The sequence below is a fragment of the Acanthopagrus latus genome, chromosome 2 (genome assembly GCF_904848185.1).
Source record: "Acanthopagrus latus isolate v.2019 chromosome 2, fAcaLat1.1, whole genome shotgun sequence".
Lineage (NCBI taxonomy): Eukaryota > Metazoa > Chordata > Actinopteri > Spariformes > Sparidae > Acanthopagrus > Acanthopagrus latus.
This window is the reverse complement of record NC_051040.1, coordinates 31510901-31531788: the sequence shown is the minus strand read 5'-3', so window position 1 is coordinate 31531788 and position 20888 is coordinate 31510901. Positions and strand designations below refer to the sequence as shown.

The 20888-nt window shown below is 41.3% G+C and overlaps 1 protein-coding gene across 6 annotated transcripts in view; it reads right to left on the bottom strand.

The window, feature by feature from the left end:
• Nucleotides 1-20593, bottom strand: part of nf1a (neurofibromin 1a) — a 159907-nt gene extending 139314 nt beyond the window's left edge. For all 6 annotated transcript variants that reach the window (XM_037073420.1, XM_037073437.1, XM_037073429.1 and 3 more), the window contains exon 1: nt 20351-20593. In XM_037073420.1, coding sequence (XP_036929315.1) covers nt 20351-20410 — 60 coding nt within the window. In that variant the 5' untranslated portion in view covers nt 20411-20593. The remainder of the gene's footprint in view (nt 1-20350) is intronic.
• Nucleotides 20594-20888: the final 295 nt, after the last annotated feature.

Below are 20888 nucleotides of genomic sequence, written 5' to 3'. Positions count from 1 at the left end.
CAAGTCAGTAACTCCCTCCTCTCTGATGAAGTGAAGCAAGCCACCAGGTAATACTGTCATGGCCATGAGCGCAGACACCTTCCCTTTACCAACGGGATAGGAGGTGGTGTCAAACCCAGAGAGAAAGTGCATAGCCAGGATGGACCAACAGTGCTCATCAAGATTCTCTACTGTAGAACTGATGTTGAGAATAGTGCCATCCCATCTCTCCATCTGCAGGAGACATGTGATACCCACCCTCCAGCTCCAATAGACCATGATCACAAACAACAGTGTCATCACTGAGAATATGGACAGTTTAAGCACCACACCTGGCTGCATCGAACATGTGTTAGGTGAGGGAGATATCAGCTTCATCATGAGTGACAATCCTGTTTGCTCTGCTGACCATCTCTATGTGATCTCCTATGTTGTATGTGCACAGGAGCTTGCCTAGCCTCCGCTTGTTTGTCTTGTCCTTCATCACTTTATCGCAGTTAGGTCAGTGAGAGTTGGTACTCTGTTGAGGTCTCTCCAGCTCTTCTCTGCCTCTCGTGGTCTTTGGCAGACTCGTACCGGTCAAAGATAACAAATGTTTGGGTGATGTAGCTATCAAGCCTGCGCCCCAAGCTGGCTGCGAGGTCTGCCACAGCGCCTGACGATGGCCACACCACGTGGGAGATGAGCTGCGATGTATCAACGAGTACAACGTCTGGTGGGTGGAGATTGGGAACGATTCCAAGACACTGAGCAATCACAGACTTGTTACTGTTTCTGAGGCATCCATACTCATTGATGATGGATGCAGGGACCGGGCCAAGCTTGTAGTAAAAGAAAGTAGAGAGCTCCGTTCTTGTCTTGCTCCCCACCACCAGCAGCCAAGCAAACAATGCCACAAGGTCACGTATGATCTTCTCATTGTCCTTCACTCCTTTTGTCTTGAATTTCATTGTCACCACCTTATTTGAGATGGGTGCATGAAATCCCCCAGGAAGCGATGAAGAGAAAAGTGTGCTCATGTCCTGTCCGATCGTAGCAGTCTCTGTGGTGAGTGGGTGAGAGTTTTCCCATAGCACTCTCATACCCTCTTCTTTGTGTCTGTTGGGCTTCATTGTCTTTTCCAACTCTTCAGCATCATCGTGCATCTCATCAAGTGACTTGGAGAGATGGGAGCAGATGCTGAAACATTGCATCCACACTGCAACCTGCTCAGGGTTGGTGGAGATGCCTTTCATGCCTCCTACTCCCTTCCCTTGCTTGATGCATGTCTGCTCCGCAAACATATCTCCACTCACTGCAGCTGCACCATCTGAATGGTGGCACACATGGCTTCTAGCGAGGAGGTCACCCTTGGCAGTAGCAGGAGGGTGCTGCATGTCACGCAGATGCCATGTGATCCATGTTGAGTAGTTCTGATGACCATAGGGCAGCATCTCTTAAAGGCATTGTTGTTGCAGCAGCCAGTCATCCTCTCTTTCTGCCTGCCAGAACTTGCGCTCTATTAGGATTGGGGTGATGAAGCAAAGTAGGCTAACTTTTTTCGGTAGTACTGGTAACATTAACTGTTGATGTATTAATTACTGTGGATTAAGTCTCTGGATTTTACGCAAACAAACTCTTACCATATTTTAACAATTTAAACCACCCCAAGAGATGGTTGAAAAGTAGGCTATAGAGATATTAGTCTATATATATAACATTTTAAAAATGAGATATGCACTATAAAAAAGCAATTGAATCCTGCAAATTGAAGCAAATTGAATCCTGCAAATCGGGGCACCACTCATGAAGATTATACTAAATCAGTCTGATAAAAATGTACTGAACATTTTACAACTCTGATTAATAATTAACTTAATAACTACAAGCGAACTTAACATTCACTCCTGTACAATATTAAATAGACAGCAAGAAGGTTGAAAAGTCTTTCATTTAACACAAAGAAGGAAAACACACAATCTAACTAACATGTACCATATACGTGTGTGGGGTTGTGTGTGTGTGTCTGTGTGTACGTCTGGCAGAACAAAGAAACAATGGCGCTGACTCAGTGCATTTACACAACAATCAAGAAAACTGAATTACTGGGTTAGTCCGACTATGATCAGATTTCTAAGATGCATGTATAAGCACCACCTAGCGTACTGGGGTATGACATGCTTCGGCCAATAATTTGATTTTCTCACCAGGATGTGCACTTGGACAATTACAGTTGTCTAATTGAGTAGCATAGACGAACTATGGCTGTAATCCGACTAAGCTGTGCATAAAAATATACTGACTGATATCACATATGGGTGTGATATGCTCTAGCCTCAAGGAATGTGTGTGTGTCTGTGCGTCTGTGTGTTGTGTGTGTGTGTGTGTGTGTGTGTGTGTGTGTGTGTGTGTGTGTGTGTGTGTGTGTGTGTGACATGATGCCAGGTTATAGAGGCTGGTTAGTTGCATGCGGAGACCCTGAGTCTGTGTGAAGCATAATTTGACTAACGTCGAATTAGCCGTCTAGGAAAGCAAACTATCAAGAACTTGACTTGAGGTCACAATAACACCAAAAACAGTGAACAAACACATAATTTGAACACGTGCATCACATCAACCAGGGTTTAAAGTCCTGTGCTTAGCTGTGCTATGCTATGCTATCTAAGCCCAGTTCAGCGTTACCAGTCTTTGAAGAAAAGGTGCTGGTGGTTGCAGGAGAAGGTTGGGGTTTTAATGTTGAACAATGCTGTTCTTGCTGTGCAAGGTTTGATGAAAGTCATCAGAGGAGGAAATTGGTTTCCTTTGCAAGGATAGCAGCTCGGTGCTAATCTGCTTGGTGTTCCTCAGATCCATAGATTGGCAGGACCTCGTGTTGCTGCAGTGAGGAGAAGTTCTTTGGGCCTGCTGCCAAGGCAGCTTGCAGTTCTCCACAGCTTGTTAGGCAGCGCCATGGGGGGAGGTGGAGAGGAGCCCTTGAAGATCCGAAGTTGAAGAACAGAGGACGTTGAGTGAGAGAGAGCGAACAAGGAAGGCACTGGGGTTTTGACTACTTGATCAGCAGGGGGGCCTTTCACCATGATCAATAGTAGCTCAAACCTGAATTTTGCACCTAGGTGTGAAGAATGGGGAATTCTGGGACACTGAGTTCGGTTCGAAGTCCACTTTGAAAGCCACAATGAATGACTTCATCTGTTGGTCCTAACATATCAAAATATAAAAGGCTCTGGTTTGTCTGTCTTTCCATCCAGCCAGTATTCTGCCCATATTCTGTTTAGTGGTAAACAAAACTCACCACCCGACAAGCTTCCATGTTGTGGGGAAGCCCTGTGAGTCGATTACCGAGTGCAGTAGAGCCCCGCAGTAATGATCATCATTGAGCTGCGGAATTCCACTGCACTCGGGATTCGACTCACAGGGCTTCCCCACAACGAGCCTACAGCTGGAGAGGTGAGTTTTGTTTATCTTTTGCGACAAATCCGGCAACGGTATCAAATGTTTGATGAAGTTTGGCGCTGTTCTGAGCATTATTTGTGGCTTTTTGATGGCAGTTTATACTTGGACCCATTTACTGCAATGTATTGTTCTTGTGCTGTCGTTTCTGATGCTAAAACTACGTAAGCTAGCAGTCCGCAAACTTTATCTCTTGAGAGGGGATCCGAATTGGTGTCACGGTGTGTTAGACCATGGATTTAACCGGAATATCCCTTTAATGCAGGGTAATTGGTCTCCATGTGCTGAAGCAGTTCAAAATGCTTTATTGCCTCATTTGACAGCCTATTGCCATATATTATGCAGAGGGGGCTTGGTACAACAGAATCACCTGTCAAGGTATTCCCTTATTTTAAGTATGACTCCTGATATCTTTTGATTAGATGTAGTCTTCTTTTTCTTGGCAGTGGTATGCTCTTGTTCTGTCTCATCATTTGGCCTTTTCCCCTTTGCAAAGTAGCTCTCCAAAGACATCAGTTTTCCACTCATTTTAGATAGCTTGTGGGCATTTTTTGGTAAAAGGTGACTGGTACGTAACAGGTATGCGCCAAGCGCCTGAAGAGGAACAGACAGATTTTATTAAAAGAGAATTGGTTTATCTCAAAATAGAACATCTTTCAGAGTGTGACAGTCAATAAAACAGAAATAAGATAAATTATTTATTCTTTCTGTGCTACCTGGTCCCAAATGACACATGGACCGATACCGGTCAGCAGCCCAGTGGTAGGGGACCACTCTGTTAACTGATGTGAAGCTAAATGAAGCGTCTGTAGCGGAAAATAACATAGGCTGATAGTGAGATATATGCAGCCCTCTTCACTCCTTATCGTCTCTCAGGAGTGGCAGCCACATATCAATAGCAACATGCATTGTAGGGGAATCACTTAGTCGGATTACAGCCATAGTTCGACTATGCAGCTCAATCAGACAACTGCAATTATCCGAGTATACATGCCGGTGAGAAAATCGAATTACTGGCCGAAGCATGTCATACCCCAGTACGCTAGGTGGCACTGTACCCATTTCAACTAGCGGTAATAGAGAGCCACCTCCAGCTGACCTCTTTACATCTCCAGCTACCTCGGCATTCGAGAAAGATGGCATATGAACGTGGAGAACGTGGAGAAGCTACATCTTTGTACACTTCGTATAAGGTGTACATGATAATTACACAAACTAGATGCATAATTGCGCTCTTGCTTGCGGTTATTTTGGAGGAAAGCCGCCGCCACCGCTGCCACCACCGCCACCACCGCCGCCCTTCTACTTCCAGTTTACGGCTCTGGTAAAAAAAAATCTCAAGCCTGCACAGAACACAAAAATCCAATCTGATCCGATGGAACGTATACATGCAGAGTAATGCGACTATCAATCGAATAATCTAGGTGCATTAATCTGACAATGAGAAATCCGATCCGGTCTGATTTAAGTCAGACTAAGGTGTATACATGCATCTTAAAAATCCGATCATAGTTGGACTAACGCAGTAATTCGGCTTTCTTGTGTGTCATGTAAACGAACTGACTGCTATGGGTTTAAATACCAAAGTTATCCTTTCAGCCAACCTAGCTTTCCTTAAATACATTTGTTTGCCTCATGAATACTAATAAATTGCTCAACCTGATCTTGTGAATGTGTCCTGCACTTGGTACATTTATACATGCACAAGACTCTACGGCACTGACCTGAGCAGACGGTGCACCAGCTACTGAGAAAACTGAGTTTCTTTTTTGTCATTATAGACAGGGATAACCCTGCACTAACGTTATGGTCTGATAATTAAACCCTAATTTAGCCTCAAGGCCGATTTTAATGCCATATTTTGGTAGCCACTGGTCACTTAACTTTCCACACCTGCCCAATTTAGTTCACCTTTGAAAAGGAGTTCAAATAACAGCTTTTGGGGAAACAGCTTGACAGAGTGAGCAGGAAGAATGAGGGGGATAAAATCATAGTCACGGGTGTTGGCGTCCACTATGGATCCAAGCTCATGTCTTGAAATGGCAGTACACATTTTGTCAGTTAGCCCTGCTTACAAGTATTTTTTTTTGTAGTTCAGTGACAGCATGGGGAACAAATTCAGTGCTATGATTGGTCAAACTCATCTTCTACTTCTTGTAGTTTTCAGCAGGCTACAAACACTGCCCTATTGCTGCTGCCTCTCGCTATTGGACATGACTATTGCTGCACAACTGCTAAAATTAACAAGGTATCAACACATTTTTACATGTAGTAGCAACACACCAGTTAGGGCTGGTCAATACATCAGCAAAATCGATTAATTCAAGTTTGCGGTTTTGGAGGATTTAAAAAAAATAAATTAAAAAAATTAAATCGTTTTTCTCTTTTGTTTAAAATAAATGTATTTTAAAAAAATGCAAGGTTTTTAATAATGTCTTTGTAATTTGAAGTTTGTTCTTGAATCTTGAATCAGCCCTTCAGACTGAGACTTTAAGGAACTTTCCCCCAGAAAACAGCCTCCCTCCCCTTGAGTGAGAGAGCAAGACAGGTCTGCTTTAAGTGATGCTGATTATGTAATTACATAACTTTTAATGAAGAATGAATAAACACTTTCCAGGATGTTTGGTGGGTCAGGTTCTCCAATCACATTTTAACAGCATCCATATGATTATGTCAATGTCATCATGACATGTACTGTCACACCAATTTTGGATCCACAGCGTTGGCCTGCTGTATGAACTGACACACTGGTATGGCTTTATCTGGAGTTGACTGGGACTGTATACTGTGATCATACAAATGCAGAGAACTGGCGAGCCTAGCCTCAGTGTGAAAACGGCTAATGTGTCACACCTCACTGGGTTCCCTAGTAGTCACGCTGTACAAGCTGAGGTCGGGAGGAATTGCCACTGGCTACTGTATTGTTTTGCAATGGTACATAGACCAATGGCTACTTTTTACACATGCATAGGTCGTGGCTGGCTACTTTTATTACACTAAAGAAGATAAGCAGAAGGACCTCAAGTAGAACTAAAAACAAATTCTATACAAATAATAAATACTGTACTTATCAGATATATTATCAAAGGTAATTGTTCAACTAATTATTTCAAATTCATTTTTAGTATTATGAAACGTATCAGAGTGAACTATATATCGTGATGATATGGTAGCATGAGTTTCCTATTATATGCATTGCCATTGCCACTATGAGCATGTGGTTGTTATATGTTCTGTGCACAGTAAGCATGTCATTATTTTGGATTTTAAATCGAAATCGACTGAAATTAAGTCACAATCTCGAACTTTGTATTTAAAAAATGGAATCGTTGATGTTGCCACACCCCGATCACGTCCGGTTGGCTTGCCAAGTAGGGCTGCAACAAACAATTATTTTGGTTGTCGACTAATCTATTGATTATTTTTTCAATTAGTCGATTAGTCACGATTATTTTGGCAGCATCTGTTTTGACTGGTTTTACCTCATATTCTCAGAGCAAATTAAAAACCCATGAAACATGCATTTGAAAACATAACATTTTGAAACACAACTGGATTTTTAATATATCAATTAAACTAATTAATACTAATTATTACAGTTTTTAATTGATTACACATCTTACAAATGAAGTATTGTTATGTTATAAATCATTGCATTAAGTGGAGGTTTACTATTCAGTGTTTTATCCAACTTATATCATTACTGTTTGGTATTGATTTAATATCCTACACAAGAATTATTACTGATATTGTTGGTGTCAGACAAAAACTTCTTATTTTTAGATTTAGATCTAAAGATTTAGATTTTACTGTCCACCCTTCATGTCTGTACACATTATCAACCAATGAACGTGCTTAAAGAGATCGTCTTCAGTCGGCCTCTTGTCTAACGACACATGGGGGAGCATGGGTTCACAACAACCACACTTATTGTTGTCATTCGAGATCTGTTGCATTTTTAATAACTATGAATTTTAATAAATCACTTTTTGGTTGCATGTGTCTAAAAAAGTGCAAATCCATTTCAGTTTGATTTGCTTGTACGTTTGTAGGCTGCTACAGAGTAGAGTTTAGATTCTATGACCCAGACCGTTTTTTTTTTAATACATTTTTGTAATAACTCAAAATAATGACTGTATTTCCAGCTAAAAAACGCGCATCTCTCTCCTCCCTCCATGTTGTTTGTGCCGCTGCGTGGTTTTACATGTGAGTGCTGAAAACGTGACCTGTCACACACGTGACATCACTCCCCAAGACGCAAGGAGAAAGCAAAAATAATATTTTTATTAAGGAAGATGAAAAAAATAATAGTAGCGCACAGTGTCTTGAATAAGTAACTTTGATCTGATTACTGGTTTGTTCATATTAAAGTGGTAGATAACTCGTCACTGAGAAGTGGTCAGTTCATAATTACAGCTTATGTGTCTGGCCAGGCCAGATCATCACTACCTGAGGGACAGATTGTAATCACACACCTCCACCAGTAGGATACTGTATCCCCATCACTCAGTTAGCCAATTCAACACAGAGTCAAAACATTCACATTCCTGAGTGATATACAATTATTTCAGTGCAATGACGTCTCAAAAATCATCATTTAATAGAAACAACACAGGCAGAGTGCAACAATAACAACAAAAAACAATATTTTGATGTTTGATGTGCACTTCTACTCTCTGCCCTCCCATTCCATGACATGTTTCATATTTATGCTGTGAAGAAGCAATGGAAGATTTTGAGCACAGAAAAATATATTTTGTTAGCACATACATTTTATTTTGAAGATGATTTTCCCCCGGGCAAAACATAATTTCATTTGCAGAAACAGAAATATATTCTATGCTCAATTAATGTATTTGCATGTTTGCTTTTATACATTTTAAAGGTGCAATAATAACCTCTGCACTCTCACAGACTCTTGCCGGCTGCGCTGCAGACTGCTCACTCTTGCTCTCAGTCTCTCCTTCTGTGCACTCAACATCACCTGCACATGGGCTCAAATTAGCACTGCATTAACAAACAGCTAATCTGAATTAGCGTCTGATCTTTAAGTCTCTCACTGGGTTGTCTTTGTTGCACATTTATATCACTGTGCCAAATTGAGTGAGTATTCTCCATCACTGCTGCTGTCTGTTCTCTGCTGCAGCAGCGCAGTTACGTGCGTCTCCAAGTGACACCTCCATCCCGGACGGGTTCAAGTCCAGCGGGCTCCACAGGTGTTTGATATGGTAAATAGCTGCCCGCAGTGTCTCCAACTTGCTGAGTCGTTTGTCTTCCAGCTCAGAAAGCAGATGCTTTCTGAGCCGCGTATGGCCTTCATTTACGCAGCGCACTCGGTGCCGCTCCTTTTGCAGATGAACGCAGGCTTGAAGCAGTAATCACACACGCCAAGGAGTCCGTGAAAGGTGAAATTCTAGCCGTGCACAGGGTCGAGGTATGTGGCATCCAGGTAGAAGGAGTGTCCGAGTTGGAGCGCAACCTTGTTGTGTGCTCCGGTGTTATCCATGGAGAGGCCGTGGAGAGCAAGCATGGACATATGAAAGTGGCTCCACTAAGGCCTCTCTATGAATTAAACAGGATATAACATGTTTGTTCTTTGTGTTTTTGAGGCTGGAGGTATGGGGGGTGTGATCAGAGGCAGAGAAGTAGCCCTGTCTATCTCATCAAGATACAAATTGTTTACATAATGTTCCTTCCGACGACACTGTGAATTATTGATATTTGGAAACTGACTCAGAGATGGGTAACTGGCAACCAACAGGCTGCATGCAGCCCTTTTCCTCACTCAAAGCGGCCTACGGGGCGACAGTTGGCCATCCCTGCCTTACACACACGAACCTCAAGCACCGCCTTATTCCTAAAAGAGGCTACGTCACTCTTACAACAATGGCAACTGCAGATGCCGGACACCCATCAACAGAACTTGAACCCCCTTCTCTTTCACTGAAGTTGCGTGACCTTAGAATCAAAAGTGTAATCGAATCGCAGGTTTGGCGACACCCCTAGTCCACAGGCATATCCAGTGTGTGTTAGGGCTGTCAAAATTGCTCCAAAATGATGTTTGAATATTCACTCTAAAAAACTACGAGTTCGAGCCATTGGAATATCTATATTTGCAAATTATATCGATATCACGAGGACAAACTAATACAACAAGGCATGACTACTTGTACAGGTATTTTCACGATACGATACCTCGGTTCAGATTGTTAACAAAACTCTCTGAAGCCTGTGCCATTAACGATACTGATTGGCCTCATGTCCTATATGAACGAATCAAGTTTCTTGTGTACGCCTCTTGTTGTACTGCAGACAAAGAGCTTGTGGCAGGCGGTGAAAAATATAAGTGGAGACGTGGCTGTTCTGTGGCAGTTCCAGACATCATGGCATGCTCATTTGGGTGCATATTTTCGAGATGTGCCCTCATGTCGCTAGTGGTGGAATGCTAAGCTAACTGTAGCTTACACAGCTCGCATACAACTTTATCTGCAGGCTCCGTATTTTTGCCGTCTCCTAACCAAAGTCCAAAATATTTCCAAACGGGGATTTTTAGGTTGCTTGGAGTCCAAACCACTCTCTCTGCTGCCGAGTTGGGCTCTTAACTTTCTGCCATTACGTTTTTCTCTCTGCCATCTGCATCTGCCATGGTTTTTGTCATGTCTCACTTTCAGCAGTGAGTGACGCTGTGCAGGTGAGCAACTCTGTGCAACTCCTGTGACCTGTCCCTGACCCGTCATGCCGTGCGCCCACTTGCAAAGCAGCCGCTGTGTTTTTTTCCACAGTCGAATATTAATTTTCACAATCGAATCTCCTGTTTCTTTTTAATATTCAAATATATATTCAAATTTAGGGAATTCGTTGACAGCCCTAGTGTGTGTGTGTATTCTGACTTATGCCACTTTTGGGGGCAAACACCCGAGCCAAGATCATATTTGCATTAAAAATAGGTATACCCAACCTTCAACACTTCAAAAGCAGCCAAAGTCTGCAGACTTGGCAAACCTGTCTGCTGAGTCTGTAAATGGGGCAGGTCAGGGGTATTCAAAACAAAACCAGAGAAGCTTGATACCAACTTACAGAAAGGGAATGTGAGGTAACTTTCTTCTAAGGATATCCTTCCAGAGCAAATAGCTGTTTCATTATATCCAGTGAAACTGAATGTTGTATATTGGACCCTTAAAAGTGATAGATGTCTTGCTAATTATTAGTTACGCTTAGGTACTGGATAGATTTATGGAGATTACTCACGATAGCAATATATCTGGACAAGACTGGGCCAAGAACACAGAGGCTGTGTACAAGAAGGGCCAGAGCCGACTCTATTTCCTGAGGAGACTCAGGTCCTTCAATGTCTGCAACATCATGCTGAGGATGTTCTACCAGTCGGTGGTAGCCAGTGCCATCTTTTTTGGGGTTGTGTGCTGGGGCAGCAGGCTGAGGGCAGCAGACGCCAACAAGATCAGTAGGATCATCAGGAAGGCTGGCTCCGTCCTGGGGGTCCAACTGGACTCTTTGGTGGTGGTGTCTGAGAGGAGGATGCTGTGCAAACTGCATAGTATCCTGGACAACAACATTCACCCTCTCCACCAGGTGCTAAACTCACACAGCAGCACCTTCAGCAGCAGACTCATCCCACCCCGATGTAACACGGAGCGCCTGAGGAAGTCTTTTCTCCCTCAGGCCATCAGACTGTTTAATGCATCCACCTCTGGTCGCGGGAGGGACAGTGGAGACACTGTCACCTGAGCCAAATCAAATCAATATCATTCCCTATCACTTCCATCACTTATTGAGTGTGCACTGGACCCTGTAAATCTCCTGCACTGGACTTAGTAAATTGCTGCTATTTCATGCTGCTGCTAAATTTATCATTTTTATCACCTTATACCACTTGTCACTTTATTCAATCTTATTGTGTACTTTTTATTTCAGTTTTATGCTGCTCACTGTTGGTTTACATTCTGTGTACTTAGTAACTTGTTTATTTATTACTTTACTATTATTTATTACTTTTGTATTCCTTTCTCACTTTGTTTTACTACTGTTGCACGACAATTTCCTTCCCCTTGAATCTTGAATCTTGAATATCTAATCTCTAATAATCTCTAGGAAAATACACATTTGAAAAGTAATTTCATTTTAAGGTCCAAGCACCAAACAGTACAAAGGCCCCATTGGAATTTCTTACAATTATCATTATTTTCATTTGCTGTCTTCTTTTCGGTACTCGTGTATCACACCCAAACCAACGAAAAATCTACTGTTGCCATGACCAAATTTTCCACATCACAAATCTTATCCAACGTTGGCATTATCATTATTACTGGATATCCTAATTTGGCTAATTTTGGTAATTATTGACTCCTGTTTTGTCAATGTTAATTCTTAAATCATACCTGTTGTTGTTTAAATATATCAACAGATATTAGACTGTGTAGGTTACACATGCACAAGCAGCCCCAATTCCCCTTTACATCATGGCGATTATTATGTATATTTTTACGATCAGGTAGGTCAACTTATTAACTATACATTAATTAAGATCAGTATAAATGATGGAATAGTGGTGTTAGAATGTGCCAGAAGCCACCAAATCTGGGCACTTACAGCTAACAGTTTTCCTCAGGTTGCATGCCCCTGGACCCTCTGAGCTGGCTAGTTTTTTACTACTGGCTAGCTACTCCATGTCCTTGCTTGTGTAACTGAAATAGATTAACAAATTGAAATGTATTTAAAACAACTTCAGATCAGCAAAGTGCATAGTAGATTAGGCCACATTTGAAAAAAGTGCAGTGCCAACTTTTACATTTCCTATATTTGACCTGTAAAGCTAAAAATTAAATGTGTTAAACAATGCATTTTTTATGTCTTTATTCTTCGCTTTGTTGATCAGTTTTCACAATTGGTAAAGTAATATGTAAAAGTACTGGGAATAAACAATGCATCTTCTTCTCAGGTATCGTAGGAATGCTCTCCTAAATACCTCTGCTCAAACAGGCTTGGCTTAAACCTTTTTAAGGAAATAAGAGCATTTTTGTGCTTAGCAGTAGCCATAACTAATGAACGGGGCTGGATTTGGAGCTAAAGAGAAACATTTTAGCCCCTTTCACACAGAGACGACGCATTATCTCCGCAGTGGCGGTTCGCCAATTCTCCGCTGTTGGCGATTCACGCAAACCTGGACACCTTAAAGTCTGTGTAAAGCAAATTCAGCCACTATCTTCTAAACACATTAAATAGGTCATAAATGTATTTCCTTAAAACATGTAAAAAGCCGTTCAACCATTTAGAATTTAATTTTGGAGCTAGGCTCACAAACTGTGTTTCAGAAATTATGGCCACGTTACGTAACGCAGCCATGATTTGCATAAACCCAGCTCTGCTGCGGAAGCCATATAAATACATTCAGCGCATTAGCTTTGGAGGTTTTTCCGCATGCTCTCGGGTCTTGGTTAGCATCTCTCTAGTTTGCAGCTAGCTAACCAGTCAACTAAACAGTCATGTCTCCTCCACATCGCTCCTGCATCTTTCCTGGATACCACAGTGTGTAGAGTAACAACACCGTTAGCTTATTTAAGTTTCGTAAAGATGACAACATAAGGAAAAGGTGGATCGATTTTGTCAAAAGGAGCTGCTGTGGAGAGTTAGAAATCACCACCAACACCTGTCTCTGCAGTGTCCACTTAGTTATATATAGTTACAGCGACTGTCACCAGGTAAAGTCTGGGTATCTAAAGAGTCTGTTGACGCTGGTCAGTGGGGCCGAACCGACCCTCTCCGTCCCGGCTTGCATCCTCCCGTCTCCCCGACAGCGCATGCTCTCATCTCTGCCAGCATTATGTGCCCACCTGCGACCGTCCCGCCGACAATAGATGATCCCATCCCCGCCACTGGCCAGACTTTAGATTCTCTGCCCGAGCCCGACCTGAACCGGACCGTGGGCCGGGTTGCGCCAATATTTCCCATCAATATCCTGCCAGCCCTTGATCAAGCATTTGTGTGTGTGTGTGTTTTTTTGTAATAACTCAAAATAATGACTGTATTTCCAGCTACAAAAGGTGCATCTCTCTCCTCCCTCCATGTTGTTTGCGCTTTAATCTGATTAGTGGTTTGGAAATATTACCGCGTTAGATTACTCCTCACTGAAAAAAGTTGTCAGATTAGAGTAAGGCGTTACAGGCATCACTGATTGTGTAGTGTAAGTACAACATGGAGCTTGAGAACATCTGTTATAACAGCCCACTTATTAAAAAAATGTCTGGTTTAAATTGGGCTCGGGCTCATAATCACAGTTAATGTGCCGGGCCGGCTGGGACACAACGTACATGGGCTGGGCTCAGGTCGGGTCCGGCTTGATTTTTTTGGGCCAGGTCTAAGCTCTAGGTGTAAGTGTGTGCGTATGTATGTTATAAATATTGTACATTTTAGCAATTAAATGCATTTTGCTGAAGGTGCAAATCCTGACAGTGATTTTACACTGTGCATTCTGTCGTGCCCATGTAATGTTAGCAAATGTTATTGCATTTAATCATGACATGATTTGGCCTCATTCCCTGAGCCGAGTCCATCTGACAGCACAATGATAATCCCAGGTAATATTTTATGTGCACCAATATAGCTATACCCAAAAAACTGATTGTGTATATATATTTATATTGTATAGTCATATTTTCTACTTTTTAAAATAGTTTATATTGTTAATTTGTTATATTTTCTATTCTTTAAATAGTTTATATTGTTAATTTGTTATATTTTCACTTATTAGTTATTTGATGCATGCACCAATATCACCACAACAAATTCCTCGTATGTGTAACATCGTACTTGGCAATAAAGCTTTTTCTGATTCTGATTCTGATTCTATGACACGGTGTCTGACTAGGAGTCAGTTTCTAGCTCTGATGGCTCAAACAGGTCGAGCTGGGTCCATCTGATGCTGCTGCTAGCTGACATTGTAACTGTAGGTTATGTCCTTGTACAGTTCACGGAGGCTCCCCTCCAGCGCCTCTGTCTGACACGCCCCCAGCGTTTCACAGCAGAGAGAAGTGCTTGTTTTTCCTGATTTTGAGACCTAATTTTACATACTTGGCATTTTTTTTAATCTTTCAAACTTGGCACAGTGGTCAATGACAAGTTTCTATGGTGTGACAAACTCATAACACAAAATTATTTCTGCTTTACGCAGACTTGAAGATGAACCACTGTCTAATTCACACTGAAAGCTGGCGCTGCGACCCTTAAAGGGGTGACAGTACACGTCATGATGATGATGTCTGTGTGTTTTCAAGGTGTTTCCCCCGTGACCTCCTGTCAATCTAAACCCGCTCACTTTATAATCATATGGATGCTGTTAAAATGTGTTGTGATTGAGATCCTGACTCATCAAACATCTTGGAAATGTTACGTTTAAATTATATTATTACATAAAAACCATCTCTAAATAGGACGCTGTCACTCATGGGGACAAACGCTGTTTTCTGGGGGAAAGTTCACTGAAGTATCGGTCTGTGGGGCTGACCGTCGCAAAGACTTTTTTTCATCACGAACACCTGGTGAGTTAAATGTTTTTGCCAGTGACGGACACTGTTTATCGGGCAGAAATGTGATGAAGAGTGTGAATGGGGCTTTTGACTAAGGGTTGGCAACTAAAAAGCGCTGCCACCAATGATCCTGACCCAGTTTTGGGACAAGCATTTGTCACAAACATTCTAATAGCAGAAAACAAGTGCTGTGAATGTGTAGATGAATTACCAGATTAAAATATTAAAGATTTGTTTGATGTTAGCCAAGCTGTTTTCAAAATTATTGTGAAAATGTTAACTTTATTAAAAGGGCACATATTATGAAAAACATGTTTCCTCTGGTCTCTACATATATAAGCTGGTCCTCCCTGAGCCTGCCAACTCCTAGAATGAGGAAAACAAGTGATTCCTGCATGGTCTCTGCAGCCCACCCACTGGTAACACGGCGCTCCTACAGGCTGTTCAGATTCTGCTCCTTTCATTATGTAAGGAAAGGAGTCATTATCATAGGCCGACCTCCTCTGTGCTGTGATAGGAGATATCCGAGAGGGCGGTGTGAATATGCACCGAATAGCCAACCTGAAACTAACTTAACCATCATGTCTTTTTTTTGCAACAGCGCTGAAAATCCCATAGCAGAATGCATAACACACTGACATATCAGATAACCTTCCACAATGATTGCAGGCTTTTTGGTGGAGCTCTGCTTTGAATGAAGTTCCGTTTTGACAAATAAATGGACTACTTGCGGACTGACACGAAGACGAGAATCAGAGGGGCACAAAAAACATTGACAGCGGTGAGCAGTCATTATCACCCATGCCTTACGCAATCCGCCCCCCACCACAAAAAAAAGAAGAAAAAAAAAGAAAAAAATTGATTTACATGATTTACGAGAGCCTCATTTTCAGGTCGGAAAAGCCAGATTTCCGGATTTATCTGAATATTCAGAATTTATCACAACCAGGAGGTCAAGTAGGATGTCCTGTGGCGATATAGGATTTCTGCCTTGACAGGCAACTGGAAGGCGAAGTAGCTAAAGCAGTTAAAGAGGTAGGTCAATCATTGTCACAGACAGATTGAGTGGTCATGAAATAAAGGATGTTAAATTCTTCACAGTGTTCTGTTCATTTACTTTGGGACATAAAAACTGACTACACATGGGCAACGTTTGTCTGCTCTTACTGGTAATTATGAGGAAAAAAAATCATGTTAAGATGTAAGACACCCCTTTATGTACATGGCACCCCTTTATGTTGGCTTGCACTGTTGGTGACTTCACTGTCTGATTTTGCTCACTACTGGTTCGATCTACTGTCAATCAAAAGGCTATCGGTCTATAAGAACACCGGACATTTGCCCTTCCCCCTGTATGTATAAGCAATGGATATTGCATTTGCATGTGTCCTTATGATTATGATGGTGTCTTTTTTTTCATGGCATAGGAGGTAACAATGCTGCTACAGAGTTTGCAGCCCATGCATAGTCAGTGTTTATGTTACAAAGTATATAAACAGAACAATGTGAAGAATTCATCGTCCTATATTTCACGACCGCTCAATCTTTCTGTGACAATGGTTGACCTACCCCTTCAGTTGCTTTTGCAACTTCACCTTCCAGTCAGGGCAGAAATCCTTCACGGCCGGTCCCTGCTCAGAGCACCACTGCAGCACAGTCCTCTCAGAAGCCCATCATAGTGCTGCGGCTATATCGCCACAGGACATCCCACTTGACCTCCTGGCTGTAATAAATTCTGAATATTCAGAAAAAGACATGACGACTTCAGAACTCTGAAATTGCCTCACGAACTACGCTGGTCTAAGGATCAGATCAAGTGTTTTGGCTGCATACAGTGCCTTCCTGGTCATTAAAGTGAAACTCACCAAAATGCAACCTAGACTTTTTTTGTGAATGTATATGAGTCAAACCTTTGTGTAAAAGCATAATTATGACGAAAGAGGCACTTTTAAGATTTACTGTGATTTCGCTTTCGGCTCAAACTCATTTTCAATGGGAGTGCATGGAGCACGCTGGCATCAAAATTTTCCCCAACATACTCGGGGATCGACACGTCTGGGTAGAGTGTATGTGGTTCAGTTGAGCTATGTGTAGAGACCCTGGTGATACTACAAGCAAAGTTTCATGTTGTGTCGAGCCTTCTTAGTCTCCACTGAAAATGAGTTTGAGCCAAAAACAAAAATACGGTCAATCTCAAAAGTGCCTCTTTCGTTGTAACTGTGTTTTTACATGAAGGTTTGACTCATATGCATTCACAAAAATAGCTTAGGTTGCATTTTGGCAAGAGTTTCATTCTAAAACAGACCTACGGCAAAATCTGGCATGAGAAATACAACTATCTTCATTCCCAATTCATTCATTCCCATTTATGAACACGGTATCTAATATCAGTTAACAAGTCGTTTTCCAATTTCCGTTTTTCCACTTCAAAATGGAAGTTGAATGGCTGCAAAGTACACAGACCTCAGCAGCCCCATTCACACTGCCCTTTGAATGCAGGGATCTTGCGCCAATTCTCCGCCTCCTCCTCAGTGTGAAAGTCTCAGAGGCAGCAAGGGGTGAGATTTCACTCCAGAAAACAGCCTCCCTCGCCATGAGTGACAGACAGCGTCCGGTTTACTGATGGTGATTATGTAATTATGCAGTTTAGAGCGAAAAAATTACTTTCTCACTTTCCAGGATGTTTGGTGTGTCAGGATCTCAATCACTACACATTATAACAGCATCCACATGATTATAAATAGTCAGCTGGTACATATTTATATTAACAAAAGGAAACCTGGGAAACACCTTGAAAACACACAGACGTCATCATCATGACGTGTACCGACACACCTGGTTAGGAGCTGCTTGGCTCTGTGTGAACAACCACCAGCGGAGATTTAGCGAACCACCGCTGCAGCGATAATGCTAAAAGGGCTAGTGCATGACATCCTACATCTACATTACTGCAAATGGCTACTTCTTCATCATTTCTAGTCCTTCTAACAATCAGACTACACCAGTCCACAAAATAAAAGCTGCATCTTTTCAAAACATAAACATTACAAAAACAAAGCATTCATCCATCTGCAGTGTCTTACATGTGTGTTGTTACTACTACTGTTGCTGCTACAATAATATTGTTGTCATATGGCAGCTTTAAGATAAGGCATTTATTGACTGAGCTGCACACACCGCTCTCAGAGTTGGACAGCAAAGTTGACAGTGCCTTCTCAGATCTTAGCTTGCCATTATTATTCATGATTGCAGATGTTAAATTAGGTGAAAATGGCTAATGTGATTAATAATCAATGTGAGGCAGAAGTCACGTTTCTCGTCCAGTTTGTGCTTCCTAGCAAGGTCATAAAATCTGACTTGCCTCAAGATGGCTATTTAAAAAATATTCTGCAAGTTTTTGTTTTTATCACCTTGCAGATGATCTTGAATTGTTTTGGCTTTCATTCACAGGTTCAGCATTTCAATTGCTAACCAAATAACTGTACAAATGTAATCACTGTACTGTGTATAATACAAGTAAACTGTCATGCATTACTGTACTTACAACAATCTTACACTTACTTTCTCCATGACTAGTAGCTGAGACTTTTTTTCACTGTTTTAGATTACACATGTTAGCCTGTGGAACATCAAGTTTCACTGTTGCCTCTCGTTGGGTTATTTTTGGCAGTTTTTCATACACTTTGCGGAGACTACTTTTTCACGGAGATAATATTTTTTTCTGGAATGATTTCAATATCCATGCAGTTCCAGGCTCAGGTAGCCAGCCAGAAGCACATGGGTGACCAAGAGGCAAACTATCGGCTAAAAACAAAAAGGAGGAAAAAAACTAGTCAATTAAAATAGTTTTGAATTACTATACTGCACTTATTTATAAATCAAATATGTTACCATGTTATTTGGGGGCTCTCTTTCAAAACAAAAGATGTTTGTGGACAAACTGAAACTTAACTCCAATTTCAGGTGTTTCAGGCGTGAGCAACATGTGTGCATGGCAGAATGAGGGAACATTGTTAAGTCTCATTCATCTCGAATTAAGTCTCCTTTGGTTGACTTCCCTATCATGAAAGTAGTGGCTGCGAGCTATTAAAATGCACCCTTAACTTAAATACATTTTTTGATTTCTCTGTGTTTGACCATTGTGGGAAACATTTAGGATAATATGAGCACAAAACTGAACAAAGCATACCATGAAGTTGTTTTAAAAACCCTTAATGTAGAACTCTTACTTATTATACTTTTAAATAGCACCTGTATAAGAAGGTTTTTGATCCATATTAGCTGTTGATGACTGTATCTGTGACCATATATATATATATATAATTATTAATGTAGTTAATTCAATTCAATGTGCAGAAAAGATTTTAGAATCAAAATTACACTGAATACTTAGTAAGATTAAAACTAAAACAAAGTGACTGGAAGGCTATAGGCTTAGGGTACCAATAACCAAGAACTGGCTGTAACACCTTAAGCTAACTGTAATAATCCAAACTGAGCCGCTTATCCCCAGCTACAATTCAGGATCTGTGACACCTAAGCCAAAGACTTCTACAGACTGAACACAGCCAAATGACTTCTTAATATGAAAACTGATTTTGTTATAGTTTATTTATTACTTTTACTCAACACTTATTTTTGGAGTAATGCAAACTGATTGGGATAACTGACAGAAGAGTCAAATATTACCATTTTAATGGATCAACATTTACTAAAGTGCCAACTCGTAATTGTTAACAGATGAAAATACTTATAGAAATGTTAGCAAACAAAATCCTTATAACAAATTACAGGAAAAATAAGCTTCACTTTCCATATCAAGCAAACTACTTAACAGTGGTTGAGAAATAAGCTGGAAAAGAGAACAGCATTCACTCTTACTGCTTACCTTTCCTCTCACGTTATTTCATTTCTCATATGAATGCAGCGTGCAAATCTAGTCACATCTTATTTGTTTACATTAGATAGCTGGGCCTGCTAATGGTAGCAACATCGCTTACACGACAGACAACGTTAGCACAGGAACTTTAACTGATACACCGACGCTTATGTGCAAGTTCAAATGTCCTTGGTATATTGCTGTATAACGTATTATTCTGCAGTTCACCGGCTGTTGTTTGATTTGTTCAAAACCCAGGATAATGTAGGATACATCTGCTAATTGATCATGGAGACGGCGCTAGCTAAACAGACCTCTTCTTCAGTGTTTAGCAGCCGGGACAACCAATAAAGAACACAAGTAAGTCGAGATATCGCTCCCGACGGCAAAACGCTCCGTGATCTCAATTCTTTTTTCCTTTTTTTCATAGATCATGCCCATGTATAACTGCATTGTTAACTGTATTGGGGCCTCAAGACTGCAAAAGCTTACTACACCCATTCACCGAATCAACCCATCTTACCTGCTCATCAAATCTAGTAATCACGGCCTGGACCCATTCCACTGGTTTGTGAGCCGCCATGGCCGGGCGGAGGGACACCGCAACGCTGTGCTGGTAAATCCAAGCTGTGTGACCGGAGCTGACAGGCTTATTTGTGCATGGAAATCTGCCCTGAATCGATGGGAAAGGACGAAAGGGGCGAGTATTTTTCCCTTTCTGTAGGATTCACCATGCCACCGCCATGACACACCACCGGAAGTCTTCTTCAGAGAAACTGATGGGAGGTGTTTGGAGACCAGGGTCAAGCTTACTGTAATGAAAAAGACCACTTCCAGGTACAAACTTCAAAGTAACAATTGTTGAACGGATATTTTATTTATTTATTTATTTTCCGAATTATTAAGTACACGGACACAAGTGAAATTACCCTCGGACACTCAAGCATATACGTATGTATATATATGCTATGCTAAAAAAAAAAATCCCTATATAACTGTTGATGTGATTTGATTTGAATTTTGTTCTGTATATGTAGTGTGTAGCTTTAGGAAAGTTAATC